Here is a 20,240-nt window from a genome sequence, read left to right on the forward strand (position 1 = left end):
AGGAAAAACATGAGCGTCTTGTGTAATTGTCTTTTAACTTCCTCTCGGTTCGCATAGAGTTCAAAACTCTCTTTTAGAAACCGCATAGCTTAAGATTGTCGTCTTTTGCTGTGTAGAGGTAGCTTGGAAGTAATCGTACTTGCTGAGTACCTTTAGGACTGTAGGATTGTAGATTTAGATTAGGATTTGGAGAATGATTGGTAGATGAGACAAGTCTTGAGATCAAGACTCTGAAAAACATAAAAAACACAAGAAGACGAGTATTTGTGGACACTTTCCACAACCCCATTGCATGAGAAACTAGGAGTAGGGTAAGTAGGATCCGAGGTGGATTTCATAGCATTGCTCTCTCTAAAAGACTGAAGTGTGAGTTGTTATGTAAGGTTGCAGAATTTCAGGTCTACGGCTAGAAATAGCACGAAAAGACTCAAATTCACTCAATCCAACAGGGGAGTAAGCCTAAGAGTTGTCTGAATCAATCGGTAAGCTCAAGGACACTTCGAGGTAAAAATTTCAAGAAGTTGACCAAAACTCAGATTATTTACTTTTTCTTGACTTTTTAGGCCAAACTAAGTTTTGAATTTATTTATAGTCTTAAAAAACATCATAAAAAAACTGTCTTTGAGAAAATTGCAGAAAAGTGCTCATTTCAATCCTCAAGTTAATAATCGTGATTATTAACTTTTTTCTCTAAATTAGCCAAGACTCATATCATTGATTCATTGCATGTGTACAAACAACTTTTGTAAAGGCCCAAAAGATTTGGATCACTAAACTGGCAAAAAACTGGGTGAAAGCTAAAGTTTGTACTGACTTTTTGAATCTTGAGTGTGAATTGAGGAAAAATTTATCCAAACTTGTTGAAAATTGATTCATAAGGTTATAGTGATGTGATAAACATGTGTATATGCTCAGTTGACCAAAAACTTGCAAAATTTTGATAAAAGTAAATAATCGCGATTATTTACTTCTGTCCTGTTTTTGAACTTTGTTGACCAAGTTGGCATACCACTAGCTTTACCATGTTGTAATAAGCCCACAAACCAAATTTGGTAAGATTTGGATCACTGGAGTGAAAACTATGACAAAAATTACAAAGTTAGTCTGGGGACAGATAATTGATGACCATTTTGACCAAAAATTGTCCAAACTTGATGAAAATTGGCTAGTGACCTTAACATAAGGTGCTTAATAGATCTGTGTCAAAGTTGGGACAAAAATTTGCAAAAAATTGTCAGGAGTAAATAATCGCGATTATTTATATTTACTTCAAAACTTTGTGATTTTGCAAATTTGAGTATACCACAAGGTCAAGCACATCAATTGGACCCCACAAATCAATTTTGGTGAAATTTGGACCACAAAAGTGAGACTTAGGCCAGATTCTCGAAATCAGAGTCTGTGGACACGGAAGAGTTGATAAACTTGATCAAATTTTGTCTAAACTTGTTGAAACTTGCCCAAGGGCTGTAACAAGTTGTATACTTGCCAAACCAATCCAAAAAGTGCAAAAAATTAGTAAATAATCACGATTATTTACTTCTGCTATCCAGAGACTTCAAATTTGACTTTTGGGCTTATACAGTGTTAGACCAGCATAATATAAGGCCATAGGGAAATTTTTGGGTTCAATCGGATCAAAATTGGTACAGATACACTCAGTTTACAGATTGCAGATTAAACCTTTGATTTTGCTAAGCTGATTTGAAAGTCAAAATTTTGACTTCCACAACACGAATTGAAGTAAAATACAAAGACCAATCACTAGATTTCTCAAGAGCGCTACCGTCCTTATAGAAAAATAGCTAAATTGATAAATTTTGTACAGGAATCAGGTTGCAGAGATGAGGAATCAGTGGCTTGACAGAAAGTTGCAATTGAATCAAGTGGAAATTGACGACAAGTCAATCTAAGGTGAGTACTCAAACCACGGCTTCATAAGTCTATATGAATCTTATATCCGGTCGTGTAATAGGAAATCAAGGCCTATTTGGAGAAAACACCAATAGAGTATCCACTGGAAGTATCGGACACTTTTTCAGATTCAACATCCGAAATGTCTTCTTACTCAACTCACTCGGAAACCGGAATGACAATGCGCTACAAGCATATACTCTCTTTTTACAAGACTAATCGTCATGGAGCCCAAGTGTACTTGGATCCTAACGAAGAATATGTTATTCGGATTGATGATCGTGGTATTGAGTTCAAAGAAGAGGTTAGGGCAAATAAACAAGGAAAAATGTACACGGATCGAAACGGAACTCAATATGTACAAGTCGAAAACCCTAATGTGGTAGACAAATGGGGCTTAGAAGTAAACACTATAATCCCAGATATGTCAGCAAAAGAAGGACCACCAACTTTGGAATTTGAGGGATACGATCAAGTAGACTAGAAGCCTTTGAAACGGCTTAGTACGGATAATGCTAGGATTGGAGTCTACTGTTGGGAAGATAGAAACATAAAAGATCTTTTGTGGACTTCTCATGCTAGACCAGGACAATTAACGGCCATGAAGATCATCTATATCTTCAAAATCAAAGATAAGGGATCTGCGGATCTACCAACTTACTTGTTTAGGGATTTTTATAATAACAACTTTGTTATGATGACTCCTGAGGAGGTAGAACAAACCAAATACCAAGGGTATTCCATACGGGATTTCATATTGGGTCAAGGTCCAGAAACCAGTCCAAGAGAAGAACATCATGAGAGATCCTCTAAGAGTAATGTGAAGAAACCAGAAACTACCTCATCACGTAGAAAAATGGATGACACTGAGGCCAGCCCAGGGCTACATGAGTCACTATTTCCGACAGATTGGTTTGAAGGACTCGGAACAGGACCAAATCCCAGAAGACCTGGAGTTGAACCAAATAGACGTGTCAGACCAGCTGATTTTCAAAAATGGGTCAGAAAATACAATGGATCAAGGGATCTATATGAGCACTTAGCAAGCTTCAAGCAAGTACTAAGAGCAGACCATATATTTGATTTCCATACTCAATTCGAGGGGCTTGGAATGAAGTTAGAAGGAAAGGCTTTGACATGGTTCCAAAAAATTCTACCAAGATCAATCATGGATTTGAATACATTAGCTCAAGGATTTGTAGCTGCTTGTTCTAAAACAGGGATTAAACATAATACGGTAGCTCAAATCTACAGCTTTAAACAGAAACATGGTGAGTCTTTTAGGGATTGTGCAACTCGAATGAAACAATACATTGCCAGATGCCCAGAGATGGAGATACCTGCTGAGGAGCGACTTGTCTCATTGTTTCTGGAGGGACTGCTAAACAAAGAAATTCATGTTATACTCTATAGTAAAAAGCATACAACCTAGAGGCGTGTGTCAGATGCTATCGACCTACGAGACAATTGTGAGATCTTTAATGAAGAGGATGTCCCTAAGGATAACCAAAGCAAGAAGACTGCATCCACAAATCCAGCACAAGTGGGAACAGCTGTTGCGGCATCACTCTCAGCCATAGAAGATATGCTAAAAAGGATGAATGACATGCTGAACAATATGCAAAAAGCACCTATGAGAGGACCAAGACAGGGGATATCCCCACAAGGACAACCAATTAGTCCACAAAAATGGTGTGCAATCGAGGGTAAATGGACCAACCACAAGACCCACGAGTGCTACTTCAGACCAAAGTATGATGGGAATGTTCAATACGTGCCCATGAGACCCCAGGGACAACCCATGTACAGATATCAGCCTAATATGGCTCAAGTTCAAAGACCACCAATGGGTATGGAGAGACCCCAACCTGTGTTGGGAGAGCAACCTCCTTACCCAGGACATAATGTGGTGCCTATAAAGTACATGCACTTAGAAGCAGTCATAGATGAACAAGTATTAGTGCCTGTTACAACCTATGCTGAGCCTAGTCCATCTATAGTAATGGTAGAGGGAGATTGGTATAGTCCACAACCATCACCAATGGAGGAAACCATGACTTATGCTCCATCAGAGCTTGCCCACCAATGTATTATGTAGCTAATCCAGGTGCCAGACCTCCCATGGGAAGACCCATGATGAAGCCCACAACAGGAAACTATCATACCTATGGTGCTGATGACCATTGGAAGAACAAATGTCCAGAGCCTGACAAAAACCTCAAACCAATTGAAGCCTATTGCATACAATGTTGCAAAAAGGGAGGACACTTTCCGAAAGATTGTCCTAAGAATCCTTTGAACAAGGGAAAAACTGTAGTCAACGTAGTCCAAGTGATGCCTAGTAGCTCATCGGAGAGTGAACCGATTGTTCCAATCAAGGTAATCACTAGAGCCCAGGCAAAGAAAAATAAACACAATTCCTCTGATGATTCAGAGAACACGAAATTTTCTTCTCAAAGAATCAAAAGGAGCAGAAGCAAAAGATATGAGATGAGAAAACAAAAACAATGGGTTAAAAACGAAGAGAAAGCAAAAATTCTAGCCCAGGAAAAGTCGAAATAAACTGGTAGTGAATTCAAGGAAATAACCGTGAAATCTGGAGGATCCATTCTGGTTGATAAAAATTTTGAGCCTATCAATGCTGCCTTGGAAGCCTACCATGCAAGACTTAAAGTGGACCAAAACATGGAAAACAAATGGAAAAACTATCCATCTCCAGACATGGAAGCAGCTAAGCTGGAAGCTTACCAAAATTTGGTAAGAATCACGCAGGAAATGCTGGATAAACAGAAACCCAAGCTTGAAAGTATTGGAAAACTAGAGGAGCTTCTGGTAGAAGAAACAAAGCAAAATCCGATGTGGTGGCAGAACCCCACCTTGAAAAAAATGAGCCAGAGGTCATAGTGCTGGACAGTGAAGATGCCTTAGAAGGAATTCCATTCGTAGAGGAAGACTGGCCAGGACACTTATGGAAAAAGGTAATGGAGATCAATGATGGGAGCCTAACTTTAAAGTTGGCTCCTATAGAGGAATTCTGGTTGTATAACCTACCATCTAATATAAACATGGATATACAATCCTTATACAGGGATTGCGGATCAGAGGCTTCAGGGATATCTAAACCAATGACATTAAAAACATTACCTTCTTACTTGGGAGATAATGAAGATGAATCTATCATTTGCAAAACCACTCAAAAGACCAATTTAGGAATAATGGGAAAAATTCAAGTCCCATTTTTTGAAATGGTTCATCTAATTGGAGGTATTTTGGCGATATACAAGAGCAAACCATGCTATAGGATCCTCTATTTAGTGTGATGATATATCCTCTTTATATGCATACAAAAATTCTTTTAGTACATTTTGGAATCATTTTGCTAATATTTTTCATTGCTACATGGAAAAATAAACTCCAATTCAGTCAAAACTTGACATGCTAAAGTTTGACTACTCACAAGTAAGGGGTCTTTTGGAAGAACAAAGGCTATCATTCTCCTGTTTTAGAGGCCAGACTATAGAAAATGCTAGTTCTTGACTTTTAGTACTTTGCAAATGAGCTGCATTTTCTTGCAAAATGGTATGAATTTTGAGCCTTAATAGAAAGCTATTATTTAATGTATCATCTAAATCTCTAAGAGAAAGCCTCCCCCTCATTCAATTATGTGATGGCCATGAGGTAAGCTTCCCTCTCATTACATACATAATGAGCATGAGGCTCGAACTTAAGTTTGAGCCTCCATGCTTTCTGATAGGCACAAATCCCCCTCATTTACATATATAATGAGCACGAACAAGCATGGAGGCTCCATGCTTTCCCCTCATTTACATACATAATTTGGCATAAACAAGCATGGAGGCTCAAACTTATGTTCGAGCCTCCATGATTGCTAGTAGGTATAGATACCACAAGCCTCCATGATTCCCCCTCATTTACATACACATTGAGCATGAACAAGCATGGAGGCTCGAACTTAAGTTCGAGCCTCCATGCTTGCTAATAGGTACCAATCCCATACTTTCTTGGTTCAAGTTAAGATATTATAAGCTTGGCAACCACCCTCACGGAGTGGTGCTAGCTCAAAACATCTTATCAAAAGGTAGAGATCTTCTCAATTTTTCTATGTGGAGGTGCTCTTCTCTAGATGCTTCCTTCTTGACCCAAATACCTATTCTTGGTAAGCCGCATAGCTAGAAACACTGAGTGCAAGGAAAAATGACTTGCTACACACTAGAATAGACCAAGCTATCACAACTTGACCTGCCCCGCACTTGACCAAGCTGTCACAACTCAAAGAAGCTTCTACACAAGACGTCTCACAAGGCTTATTTAAATCTCCTTTCTCAAAAGTCCAAAAAGAATTGGGTTTAGCAATACAGCAGGGCCTCAGTTTTGACGATGGTTACATGTGATGAGTGATAACAAGTTACATTACAAGCTGGTGGTGGTGGTAATGAAGAGATAGGGAGGATTGCAGCTAGCTTAAGTTTGGATCAAGGCCCATAAAGAGGAACTACATATTGTGGAGGGGCGAGGGGGAAGGTTTAGGAGAGTGCAGGTAGCCAGGCCTCACACATCCATCTTGAGGCCATGGCTTTGCTTGCTCGACTAATGTGAGTCGACTCACTCATGTGGTGCGTTTGTGATGGGAAATAATCCTTGTGGACGCGGGCTAATGATCTCGAAGCAGCGTCAGGTAAAGAGATGATGGCGCCCTCATTAACGAAGGTGGAAGCAATTTGATGATCTGAAAGTAGCAGCAGGTGGAAGCAAGTTGTTGATCTGGAACAACATCAGGTGAAAAGCTTGCTAATGATCTCAAAGCAGCGTCAGGTAAAGAGATGATGGCGCCCTCATCACATACAAGTTTGGGAGAACTGAGGGCAAGCTTGGAGACCACCTTGATCTTGTGTTTATCTTTGACAGCGGCGGCGACAATAGACACAATTTTTTCTTCAGAGGTGGGCTAGGCCACTTGAGCCGCTCAAAATCTATCGCTGCCTCTTATGTTGCGCACCGTGCACGGCCGGTGGCGCGAACCGTGTTTAGGGGAGATGCTGCAGGACGAGACGCTGGGCAGGTGCTCCCCGGAGGCCAGCAAGTTCATGGAAGCGATTTGATGATCTGAAAGAAACATCAGGTGGAAGCAAGCTGCTGATCTTGAGCAGCATCAGGTGAAAATCTGGTGGCACCCTACTCAATGCAGGTACCATCCTCAAAGTCGATGAGGAATTTTTGCTCATCCTCTGGATGACGTTGCCCTACTGCTCTTGCAAGCTCACAACCTACGTGACCTCACCTCAGCCTCCCAAGGGCTCACACCTTGTGTGATCTCATGTGAGCACCTACAACAGCCCCTCCATGGAGGTGCATTTCTCCCCTTGTGGCTTGAACTTGTCAGACGCTCGTCTCATTAGGCTTCAGATCTCCTAACGATTGTCAGCTTGAAGCCGCTCAAAATTCAAATTAAAGTGCAACGTGAAGGAAAATCAATCAAACTTCCCTTTTACTTTTGTCATTATTCATTTCAAAGTTTGAGTTTTGTCACATGACTTGTTTGTTTGCAGCACAATGGCACCACCACAACTCACAATGTTTTTAAATTTTGTTGAGTCACATTAGAGAAGTGGTGCTCCTCTACATTTTAGAGCCTTGTGCCTCGCCCTCAAGTTTGAGCCTTGAGCATTGGCAAAGAGCCTCAAACCACAACCCACAAACCACAACCCAACTCTCTATCCTTCATGTTTGACACAAGTAGTTATCCTCTAGACTTTAGAGCCTTGTGCCTCACCCTCAAGTTTGAGGCTTGAGCAGTGTTAATGAGCCTCAACCCAAAATAGAACACTCTAACCTCCATGTTTGACACAATAAATTCTCCTCTAGACTTTAGAGCCTTGTGCCTTACCCTCAAGTTTGAGGCTTGAGAATTGTCAAGGAGCCTCAACCCACAACCCAACACACTTACCTCCATGTTTGAGACAAGTAGAATAGCCAAACGCTTGAAACTCATGCATTTGCAAGGAATTGTATCCTAGATTTTCACATGATGTTTGTAACAATCTTTGTTTTGGGAGAAGCACGGCCTTAGAATTGAATATTGGTTTGCTTCTTTCGATCATAGCCTCGTGAAAACAAGTTCCTTCCTTTTCTTTTTGCTCACACAAAGTGGATTAGCTAGAAGCATGAAGTGCAACCAAGACTTTGAGCTTCAAATGTAATATATGTGTGACAGTTGTTGCATGTCTATATCTAATGTGGTGGCTACAAATAAAACTTGTGAGTGCATCATCCAAACACTACATCATTTGAAAGCTCTAATATATGTGCATGCCTGCATATAAAGTGGTGGCTACAAATAATACTTGTGAGTCCATCATCCAAACACTACATTTTCTTCAAGAGCTAGAGAGAAGAAAATGTGCATCCTGGACCGAGTTCACCTCTCCTAAAAAAATAGAGACACGAAGAATCGTCCCATTTTAGTGAATTTTTCCCAGAATTCCTAAATTTGAGTTTCAAGTCAAAAGAGCCAAACAAACCCTAGAAGTAGACAACATTCATTCAATCATGTCTACACCTATCCAATGCACTCTTACTTTGGGAGAACTGTTGTTAGAAGCTGGACACACCCCACGGCATCTAACTACTCGACGGACTATTATCTTTGTAATTATTCATTCATTGAGGAAAACCCAATCTTTCACCTTGTTAATATTGGGACTTACAGAAGTTTCCGGATTGTATCCCAGTTTTGATAGTTGGAAGGAGTAGATGGTTGACTTTGGAACTTTAGGGTTTGAGAAGTTGTAAGGTATATATACCACTTTTTGACCTTAATGAAGAAAACTTTTTGTTATTTAAAAAAAAACAAGTTTGAAGTCTGTGAGTGAGCGTACTGTGTACGAGAGAGAGAGTGTGAGCTTCATCTTTACGCTATGAGTGCTACGGTGGTCGGAATCGAGTGCGGAGAAGTGCAGCGTGTTGCTCCCGACTAGAGATACGCGCCGATACCAACATTGTGCCCGTACGGTCCGGCTTTGTGAGCTCCTTCTACGAGCTTCATCGGTTGTTTGGGTGATCATACGTTGTCCGATTTTTCATTGCAGCATATCTACGCGTTCACATTGAGTAGAACTACACATTAGGCACTTTAGATTTCGGAAACGAAGACCTGCAGAATTCGGCCAGACATCCTACGTGTTTTTGCACCAGGTGTTTTGGGTCGTGATTTTGGTTCATAGACCTTAGGGAGAGCGGCCTATTGGTATTAGTAGGGTCTCCTTCAAGTTCTATGGTGTTTCGAGATTGTTTGATGGGTGTTCGGCTCTAGAAAGCGTTGTAGGAAGTTTCCTCTTTTGCACTCTTGAAGGCTGTGACTTAGACAATTGGTAGAGACCTCTGTAGGAATTAGTTAGGAGTCGCTCGAGTGTAGGTTGACACCTTATGCTTTCTTCCACGCGCCTGTGGGTCGAGCTTCGTCCTTAGCTGACATTACATGCTAGGTGACTTCTCGCTGTGCTGACGTCCGTCGCGACGTATCCGTCCAACATTGGCGCCGCTGCCGGGGACGAAAACCTTAGGTAGGTGACCGAGACTAATCCTTGAGGATTGGGATTTTTGGCTTGCCAAGAGTCTCGCTTTACATTTAGATAGGATCAGAGGGTGGAGGACTCTCTAGGTCTTAGAGGGAGTCTAGGAACGTGTGTCTGGACTAGATCCTTCGACTTAGGTAGAGAAGGTAGACTTAGGTAGTTTAGGTAGTAGTCGAGTTCTAGAGTAGGAGTCGGAGTGGTAGAAGCGGTGAGAGGAGATCTTGAGAGTCCGGAGAGGCCAAAAAGCAACCAAAAACACCATTATCACCATTTCACATGATAGGTAGGAGTAGAGTAAGTAAGACATCATGATTCAGGATCTAGAGCATTTCATGCATGTACACTTGCTTGGTAGAATCATTACAAGTTTGTAAAAGACGCAAAAGTGTGGTTGAAAGCCTAATTGAAGTCCAAAAAATTACTGTGAGTGTTTCTGATAGACCTATAGAGCATCAAGAGCACACCTGTCAAAAAAAATTTTAATTTTAAGCCAGGAGACATCCTACGCGTAGGATTTCTACAAGTTAATCTGGGAGGAATTTTGGGATTTTGAGTTGGCTAATGTGTTCAGGAGGTAGGGCTAACCCTAATTTCAACTGGAAAGTGGAAATTTGGCCATATCTTGACAGGATAAGGCCAGGTAGACTGAAATTGCTCGACATCCTACCCAAATAGTGCCAAAAACTTATTTTGAGACCAAAACCATAAGATGGCTGCATGGGCATGTCTTGCATGATATATTGAGTGACCGAAAGGGGTTTCACCTCATTTGGGTAAGAAAATTGGGTTCAAAGCGGACTTTAGCACTTTTGACTGAAAAAAGCAAAAACAGCTGAAATTTGGGACTTTTGACATCCGAATCAAAATCTAAGCATACCACTAGGTTACTGACATCAAGGGGAAGCTGTGGGACAAATCTGGGGTCAAACAGGCCAAATAGACATCCTACGCGTGGGATGTCTTCTGAGTGATTTGGGACTCCAAACTGAATTCTGAGTATACCCAAGTGATCAGAAACTCAAGGGGAGCTTGGGCTTTGAGTTTGAAGCCATTCTGATGAAAAAGACATCCTACGCATAGGATGTCTAATGCAAGAAAATGAAGCCAGACTTTGACTTTGAGCATAGTAAGGTGTTATATAGCCTAAGGCAAGCCTCCTAGTCAGTTTAGGTCTAATTTGGAGTTGATTACACTGATCAATACCATCAACAGGCCATCGGAACAGATTTCTGACTCATTGACCAGCTGTAAGCTCAGCACAACAAGAGGAAACAACAGTGCAAAAATCCAGGAAAATCACAGCAGGAGACATCCTATGCATAGGATGTCTATTGGGGCATACTTCAAAGAAAATTTGACCTGGTATAGACAGTGAGATTCCATTTGGCTTAAGGGTTCCAGAACTTCTTTCAGAAGTGAATTTGGACCTTGTTTGCCCATTAGACTAAGCAAAGACTGAATTCAGACTTTTTCGCGTAAATTGACCAACGTCTGAGGGAAGTATTGTTTCAGATTAGCAAACCTAATCCAGAACATCAGCAGTGTATAAAATATAGTAGTGGTTGAGATTAACTCTCCAGTTATACCATCATTACTAAGATAACCTCTAGCAGATAAATGCTTTGATTCAATTGCCGAAATTAAAATGCTTGTGTACAGGTATATTCAGCAACAAAGCAAAAAGTTGTGCACAGACTGACCCATTGCCAGGTGAGTGGTTGAAATTGTGATAAATTGCGTTGATAAGTTTGATGAATTTAAGATCAGCAAGATACATTGTTAGAGACCAGACAGTTGCAGGTGACCAAGGTAGCTTAGTGTCCACGGAGGAGAGTGTAACTCAGGCAAGGCTAGATCCGCTAGCAGCGATTATAGAGGAAGGTAGTGATACTGACACTTTGTCATATAAATCTTTCTTAATGATGGGTAGTCAACAGCCAGGAGGTTTCACCTATGATGGACCTATGCGAGGAGGAAGCACCTCCCAAAATCCTTTGAATGATTCCAGGCTCACGGTGATATTCTTAGAGGGAACAAACTCGAGAGGAGCCCTAGTCTATTCTGACTATCGATGCCGCAAGTGCATTTGTATCGAAGAGAGACCAGCTCAAAGATTGGAGATAATCCGAGTGTATGATGATGGAGATAGATTCCGAGACGAACAGGGGAACCACTATTTAATAGTTAGTAACCTTGAAGATTACAACAGATTTGGAGATAACGTGGAGAAAGGGAAAATGGTTTCAGAAACTCAAGAACCGCCACCAAACATTGATCAGCCCAGAGCTATTTTTATGTATGATAAGAAAACAACTAGGGTTCCAACTTGTAACGAGAATGCGGGAATCTACAAGCATGAGAGTGAGGGTATTGTCTCTTACTTTCGCAGCAAAGAACCATACGTAAACGAACTAAGCAAAGACAAGGTTCTTTACTTATTCTCTTATGGAAGGGCATAGTTTTTGTTGATCGATACGGGCGAGAATACCAACTTCTTCTCCCACAGGAAGTAGAAAGAGCAACAGGTCCAGGAGCATCAGCATATGCCCCTGAGGAAGTGCCAAGAGCAGCCCACACCCCAAGCAAGTCAACGAATCCTTTTTCCAACAAGTATGACACTACCTCACATTCCACCCGACCGCAAGCATTCAACAACCAAGACCAACCAGCAAACCAGCCATCATTGAAGGCATGGCTTCGACAGAGTGCAACAATGGAACCAGACCGAAACCGAGATGGTTATCAAGCCACACGAGGGCTCAGGGATTTGCAAGAACCACCACACTATTCAAGGTATGAAGCAGAGAGTAAGCCAAAGAAACAAGGGTCAACAGAGCCGGGAGGACCACCCATAGAACAAGTTCGAAGAGAAGCACCACCTCCAGCGAGAACCGTTAGAAATTATGGCTTAGGAGCACCATTGGGAGAGGAACCAGCCTATTACAGAAGGCCTGAGGAGGTGTATCGACTTGGACGGGGCGATCCAATGATGAGATTTGTAGACCATCGAAGAATTAGACCTTCTCAAGTGCAAAAATGGGTAAACAAGAAATACATAGGAAACAGAGACCCAAGAGATCATGTAGTAGCCTTTGTGCGTGTAATTAGAGCCGAAGAGGTGTTAGATTTTCCAACCCGACTCGCAAGGTTTCGACTAACCCTAGAGGATGATGCTACAACTTGGTTTGACTCTGTGGAGCGTAGAGACTTTGAGTCGATGGAGGAAGTGTTTGACGAGTTTATTGAGGAATTCTCTCAAAGGGGAATAGCTCATAATACCATCTCACAAATCCATAAATTCAAACAAAAAGATGGAGAATCTGTACGAAAGGCATCCCTAAGACTAAAAAGATATGTTAAGTTCTGTCCTGTGGAAGAACTGCCAAGTCAATCCAGACTTATGTTGATATTCATCCAAGGACTAAGGAATGCAGATCTCCAGAGAGACTTACATATGAAGAGGAGCACGACGTTGAATGAGTTGACCAAGGAGGCTCTGTACCTTGTGGACAATTGTGCAGTCTACAAAGAAGGGGAGTTCAAGGACCTTGATGACGATTCATCTTCACAGCAAAGTGGAAGCAAGTCTTCTAAGACAGCACTGAAAGGAGAAATAGCGGTAAGCCAGGAGCAGCTCGTAGATGAAGTGCTAAAAAAGATCAACTTGTACGCCAAACCCCAGGCTAAACAGCCCAAGTGGTGTGCTATTGAACAAAAATGGACAAACCATGGGACTGAGGAATGTTATTATAACAAGGGATATGTGAGGGGTTGGGGAGCGACCTTACGCTCCCCAAGCTCCAGTAGCTTCCCCTCAAGTTCCACCGATGCCCAGATATCAAGCAGGCAACTTACCAGGACTTGTAGGTGTAGAAAGACCACAAGCGGTGTTGGGGCAACAACCACCCCTACCAGGATTACAACCAGTTGGTATCAGATACACACCAATAGTAACTAAATCAGAAGAAAAGGCTTTGGTGCCTATGCATGCTTATTATGAAGATCCCAATGGATATGCGGCAAACCCTGTCTATTATCCACCGGAAGAACCCTCGACACCAGAACCATGGAGCATGATAGGGAATCAAGGACCACCAACTGCTGCACAGGCTGCAGGAGAAGGAAGATATAGCTTAGATGAACGAACACTGATGTTCATAGCCAATGGAGGCATGGGCGGACAGAGACATGCTTACCAACAAAGAGGGGCTCAAGGAGCACGTCAACAACCCAAGGGACCCTGTTACAAGTTTGGAGGAGACCATTGACTGAGAGACTGTCCTCATGATGAAATCATTAGAGTCAATGCGTATTGCCCAGAATGTGGAATTACTCACTTTATTCCTGATTGCCCTAAAAACCCGAGCAAAGGAGCAAAAACCACCTTGAACATGTTAGAAAAAGTACCTTCCAGTGGCGGATCGAAAAATGAAACAATCATACCTATTCAGGCGGTACACGAGCCCAAGCCCAAAGAAGGACGAACGAACCCATATTTGAAGAACCAAAAACCGCTGCCCAAAGTTCAGAAACGAAAAATCAGAGAAGCACTTGGAAAGCTAGAATGGCGCGTAGGAAATCCAGGAAAGAACGAGAGCAAACAGCCCTCTCCGAGGAGTTGAAACATACAAAGAATAGATTGGAGCGGTTAGAGGATCTAGCTAGCTTAAGCTCACACACTACAACAGCCATAGCACCCAAGGAAATAGCAGAACCCAAAAGTGCAGGATCAAGAGGATCTGTACTGGAAGACAAGGTAAACGAGCAGTTGGATGCACTGCTACAAGATTATGAAGCTCGACTTAAAAAGAACCAAATCCAGGAGCAAAGGTGGATGACTTATCCATATGAAGAAATAGAAAAATAGAGGTTGAATATGTGTAAAAAGATGATTGAGACGGCTCAATCATTGATAGAAGAACCGCTGGGTAAACCTGCAAATTGTCACGAAGCACCAGCTCCAACCCCTATCCAACCAACATTAGAGAAACATGAGGAAACAAAGGAAAGACTCACTAATGAATATGAATCCAGAGGAGAGCCTATCATAGTGCCAAATACCACTGATGGGGCAAGTGACGGGTTCCAGCCTAAAATATTGGCAGAAATGGGTAAGGACGGTAACGGTCTAGATGATCTGTGGAAGCGAATCCGTGAGGCCAACGAGGCTAATAGGATGAGTAACCCCATGAATAGCACGAGAAAAGAAAATAATGTGATCTTACCTCCTATTGAAGAATTTGAGGCAAGATCGCAGATGGACCTTGAGATACATTCACAAGGGGGAGACCAAGGATCTATTAGTTCGGAGCACAACCAACCAGACTCTTTGAGAACTTTACCCTCTTACATGGGAGAGTACGAAGCTATGTCGGAAGTGAGAGAAATTCCATCTCAAAGACTTTCTTCTAACAAGGTAATGGATTCGCAAGGATTGATTGAGTTGTTATCCACCCCGGTGGCATGCACAATCACGTTAGCAGAACTCCTAAGGTTAAGGCCAAACATGTGGACCACAGTGGGAAAATGCCTAGAAAAATTTGGAGTGAAAGACCCCACCTTCAAGCTACAAGAAGGGATCAGGGAGCTGGACAGGCCTAATCTAAACACTAGGCCAGTACCATTGAATAAGGTTGGAGAATATTGCGAGGGAGAAGACGGAAACACCACGCTACAGGTAGAATTCCAAGGAGTAGTTTCCAAGGCTATTCTTGACAGTGGAGTGGGGGTTGCTATCGCCACCAAAGAAATCTGAAAAAAATGCGGAAAACCAGCTTTGAGGGATACCAGAATGAAACTGCAATTGGCAGATGGGTTCATGGAAAAGCCTCTAGGACTCTTAGAAAAAGTAATTGTCACATCGTGCGGAATCGAGTATGAGCATACATTTGCAATAGTCGATTTCGACAAAAAGAACAATTATGAGATCATCTTGGGACGACCATTCATGCGACAACTGAAGATGGTCCAAGATTGGGGTTATGACCACATATACCTCAGACATGGCGAGACGACAACTAAAATACACCTTAAAGACCATAGTTACAAAGATGTAAACCAAACACCAGTGGAAGAGATTGATTCGGCTACAGTAGCACGATCGGAACTACCAGCATGGTAAGGGCAACCAAAAGAGCTATGGATGTGAGGAGCTTCACATTGTGGAAGCTTAAGAAAAGAGGAATGTGTCTTAGAAAGAGCAATTAAGGACAAGGAGTATATTCCGGAACCTTTCCCTGAAGATGCCTTGGAACCTCTAGAATGGGAACACATACTGGCAACATTGGATGTCTGTAACATTACCAACAATCCAACAACAAAATTTTGCGATAAGGAGGGCTATGATGTGCTACCCTATTACATGGTAAGCGTTGTACCAGAAAAAGAGACGGCAGAACCTCCGGAACAAGAAGAGTTTTACAACTCTGAACATTTGGAAGTAAATGATGATGCAAATAATGAGTGTTCAGACACCTCAAGTGAGCGTGGGAATGAAGCCGAGAATATCAAGTTTTATGATTTTGCTAATCAACACCCTAGACGCCAAGAACGCCATAGGAGAAAAAGAGCAGGAAACAAAGCGAGAGAGAACCTGATACCCAGGATAAAAGGTAAAACTCACTATTGGATGCTTGTAAAAGCAGAGGATTGTGTGAAAGATCAAATATCAGGAAAATTCTCAAAAAATCGAAAAGAAAGAACGCAAGAGGAAACAAAACAGGTACGAAAAGCTAAAACCGAAACAAAATCACAAGAATCTGAAAAATCAAAAAGAGAAACAACAAAAGACCAAGAGTGGACCAAACTTGAGCGTAAACAGAAATACCAAGAACTGAAACGGTCTCTGAGAGAGATATGGACTACTGAAGAAGATAGTGATGGTAAAGGGGATTCAGAAAAGGGGAACATGAACGTACCTTCACACTATCGGAAGTTTACTATCCAGGACAGAAAAATCATCATGACACCACCAATCAGGGAGAGAACCAACCAAGAATCTTAGGATGGGCCTGAAAATGCAAAAAAGATAGACCTCGCAAAACCAGGTGAAAAGCCTCAGCCGGTCTATATAGCTAATGATTTAGAGCCTGAGGAGGAAGCACAGCTAACACAACTTCTCAAGAAGTATAAAGATGTGTTCGCTTGGTCCTACAAAGACCTCAAATGAGTTGATCCAATGATATACCAACATACAATTCCTTTGAAATCGGATGCAAAACCTAGCAAACAATGTCCTTATACATATAATGACACATTTGCTAAACGAATCAAAGAAGAAATTGATAAACTGATGGAAGCAAAATTCATCTATGAGATTGAACATACAGATTGGGTGTCACCCATTGTGGTAGTTCCCAAAAAGAATGGAAAACTGCGAGTGTGTGTAAACCTCGAGAAGGCGAATGCAGCAACCATAAGGGATAATTATCCCTTACCAATCACAGAACATGTACTTGAGCGAGTGGCCAGGAAACGGGCTTATTCCTTTCTGGATGGGTTTTCAGGATACAACCAACTGGCAATAGCACGGGAAGATCAACACAAAACAGCGTTTGCCACAGAATGGGGGATTTATGCGTATCAAGTTATGCCATTTGGCTTAACTAATGCACCAGCCACTTTCCAGAGGTTAATGACTCACGCATTCAAGGAATACCTAAGAATATTCTTAGAAATTTACATGGATGACCTGTGTGTGCACTCTCTTCTGCGAGAGGATCATATGGACCATTTGCAAAAGGTCTTTGAAAAGTGCAGGACATATCGAATCTACCTTAACCCGGAAAAGTGTGTATTGATGGTTAATCAAGGACGAATCTTAGGACACATTGTCTCAAGAAATGGCATAACCACAGACCTAGACAAAGTCAAAGTCATTGTAGACCTGCCCAGGCCCACTAATGCGAAACAAGTGCAATCCTTCGTGGGGCACTGCGGTTATTATCGAAGGTTCATATACATGTATGTGGTTATCGCACAACCTCTGTATCGTTTGCTAGTCAATTTCGAGTGGACCGAGGAGTGTGAAATTTCATTCCAAAATCTAAAGGAAAACCTTATATCAGCACTTGTACTAAAGGCACCAGATTGGGAAAAGATATTCCATGTCCACATTGATGCTTCAGCATATGCCATTGGAAGTATTCTAGCTCAACCTGGAGAGGGAACAATGGATTTTCCAATTTGCTATGCGAGCCGACAGTTAAACAGTGCAGAACAGAACTACACAACCACCGAGAGGGAAGGGTTAGGAATGATTTATGTTGTAAACAAATTTCGGCATTATTTGCTTGCAAACAAATTTGCGTTCTTCACGGATCATCAAGCTCTTTTGTACCTAGTAAATAAACCTTGCAATATAGGGAGAATCGTACGCTGGTTTATTATATTGCTAGAATTTGACTTCACAATGGTGGTCAAAAAGGGTAAAACCCATCTGCGAGCAGATCATCTTTCAAGAATACATAACGGGGAAGCTCCTGAAGGAGTAGATGATGACATACCAGATGCTTATCTTTTCAACATTGAAATGGTACCCAAATGGTCTCAGAAAATTGTTAGCATTATTTCCTTTGGAAGTGAGTTTGATAATACGGAATGCAGATCCAAACAGCAAACAATTCGACAAACAAAACACTTCCAGTTGATAGCAAGACGGCTGTATCATCTTGGATCGGACCTAATCCTACGATTATGTATAAATCCGAAAGAATTCGAGTGCTACCTTGAAGAGGAGTTATTAACGCGGAGCTATGATTTTTGTAGTGGACCCCAGTTTTCTCATGTAATGGTGACACAGGCCATCCCTAGTTTTCTTCCCTCTAGAATGGCTATGGTTCTATAAGTCTTCAAGCATGATTACAAGAGACAAGGCTCTTTTAATGAGGTCTTGGCAAGTCTAGAGTGATTCTATCACCATTTTTGGAGGATCCATACTCATCAACAATTATCCACTTTCGACAACCTCTCTTATAATTTTCTTACCTCTCTCTTTAATAAGCTTATGTCTAGCCAAAGCTAGACTATTGTAAATATCTCCTATCCTCTACATCCTACCGGCATTCTCTCTTCTTCTCTCTCTATTGACTCTGGTATTTTAAATAATGAGGAGATAAGATGGGAGCCAAAGTCACATGCACCCCATTTTCCTAGTCACTACAGTGGGACACTCACCTTAATTAGAAATATTGCTAAAACCTTCCCTCCTTCCCTATAGAAGGAAGCCATGAGAGCTCACTTAGGGGACACACACACACACACACACACACACACCTATCCATACACACTCTTGTGCTACATGCTTGTAGCATGAACCCTAATCACATAATCATAACACCAACACCATGCACAAAAGATGAGCACCACACCTCCACACCACTTGTAATTAAGGGTTGAAGGCACAATTTCAAGAAGAAGAAGGGTGGACACACTCATGATATTCCTCGCCATCAACTCCCATCTCTCCATTATGCCTCCTACGATCTTGTTCCCTTCTCATTTTCCTGCCATACGCTACCTATTGTATTCATCTTTTGCAAGCAATCAACACACTCTATCTTGGTGCCATACTTTGTGTCGCTTTGGATACATACTCACAATTGGTATATGCTTGTTCCTTGCCAATTTTTTTTTCTGCTTATGTTAAGGTGTGCGGATTCACCACCATACACACACACTCTCTCTCCCTCTCATATTCCTATCATCTTGCTACTTCCATCTTGAGGTGTACGGATTCGCCACCTTTTGTAAGAGAAGTGAGCATACTTGCATGTATCCTTGACCTCGTTATCTTCCTTACTACATGCACGAGTAGCAAGCCCATTCTCACTCACTCACCACTCCTCTCACCTTATTCTCTGACCACCCCATTCCACATTTGGGTGTGGATCTTGAAATTGTTTTCCATGGCATGTTTCATTGTGTATATGTATGCGTCCTAGCCGCATATCTTGCTAGGTGGTGCCCCTATTGCGTATTCCCCATGATGAGGCCATTGTGCATAGTCTTGGTGTAGAGGCCACCGGGTCTATTTTTTTCACTTCCGCCTCTCATTTGGTGCCCCCACTAAGGAGGGCTCTTGAAACCTTCAGTTTAGAAGGCTGACATGTTTACTTCTCTTCATGGACGAGTGGCTTCTTGAATTCTCTAATTGGACCACTGAAGAGGAGTAACTTCAAGCAGGTTTGACACAAGTCATCAAGACACTCTTGCCAGGGTGTTGTATTGTTAGTATAGAAGAAGTGGTAAAACCCTCTTTCCCTACTCAGATTGTTTACATTTCTCATCATCCCCGCAAGCGTAAAAGCAAGGCACAAGTTTCATCATGCTCACATTGTAGCCAAAAACCGCACCTTCAACATGAGTGCAACCCAAAGTGAAGAAAAGGCCATCATTTTCTCCCTCGACATCCGCACAGGCGTTCTCACAACGGTAGGCTTTCAAGTAGTACCAGGCTTCTCTACATCTACGTCCCCATCTTTGCCACCTATTCCACCTACATCCACAACAAGCCTTCACAACTTGAGGAAGCTACTACAAATGCGTGGTCCCTCCCTCTCCCTTGCACCAAAAGATTCAAGGGTTTTCCAGCGCCGACAATCACCCCATCTCCAAAACAAAAGGGTAAATCCTCCAAAGTCTTTCTATACCTCACTCTCATCTCATGAGCCAGCAACTAGAAACAGCAGCATGGATTCTACGTCGTCTACCGAGTGAAGTGGCGGAGCTTGTCAT

At 41.9% G+C, this 20,240-nt stretch overlaps 1 protein-coding gene across 1 annotated transcript; it reads right to left on the minus strand.

The window, feature by feature from the left end:
* Positions 1 to 6,586: 6,586 nt before the first annotated feature.
* On the minus strand, positions 6,587 to 7,157 carry LOC147441625 (uncharacterized). The gene is made up of 2 exons (XM_086483759.1): positions 6,981 to 7,157; positions 6,587 to 6,880 (listed from the first exon to the last, which is right to left on the minus strand). The coding sequence occupies exons 1-2, from the start codon at positions 7,155 to 7,157 to the stop codon at positions 6,587 to 6,589; spliced, it is 471 nt and encodes a 156-aa protein (XP_086339885.1).
* Positions 7,158 to 20,240: the final 13,083 nt, after the last annotated feature.

This window comes from Adiantum capillus-veneris, chromosome 15, assembly GCF_014529385.1.
Source record: "Adiantum capillus-veneris isolate H3 chromosome 15, ASM1452938v2, whole genome shotgun sequence".
Taxonomy (NCBI): domain Eukaryota; kingdom Viridiplantae; phylum Streptophyta; class Polypodiopsida; order Polypodiales; family Pteridaceae; genus Adiantum; species Adiantum capillus-veneris.

Excerpts from the sequence above, each read along its gene's own strand:
- LOC147441625 (XM_086483759.1), bottom strand. The coding sequence starts at position 7,157 with ATGAGCAAAAATTCCTCATCGACTTTGAGGATGGTACCTGCATTGAGT. Across the intron at positions 6,881-6,980 it reads GAGCACCTGCCCAGCGTCTC|CCCACCTCTGAAGAAAAAAT; the intron begins GTCCTGCAGCAT and ends CAAGTGGCCTAG.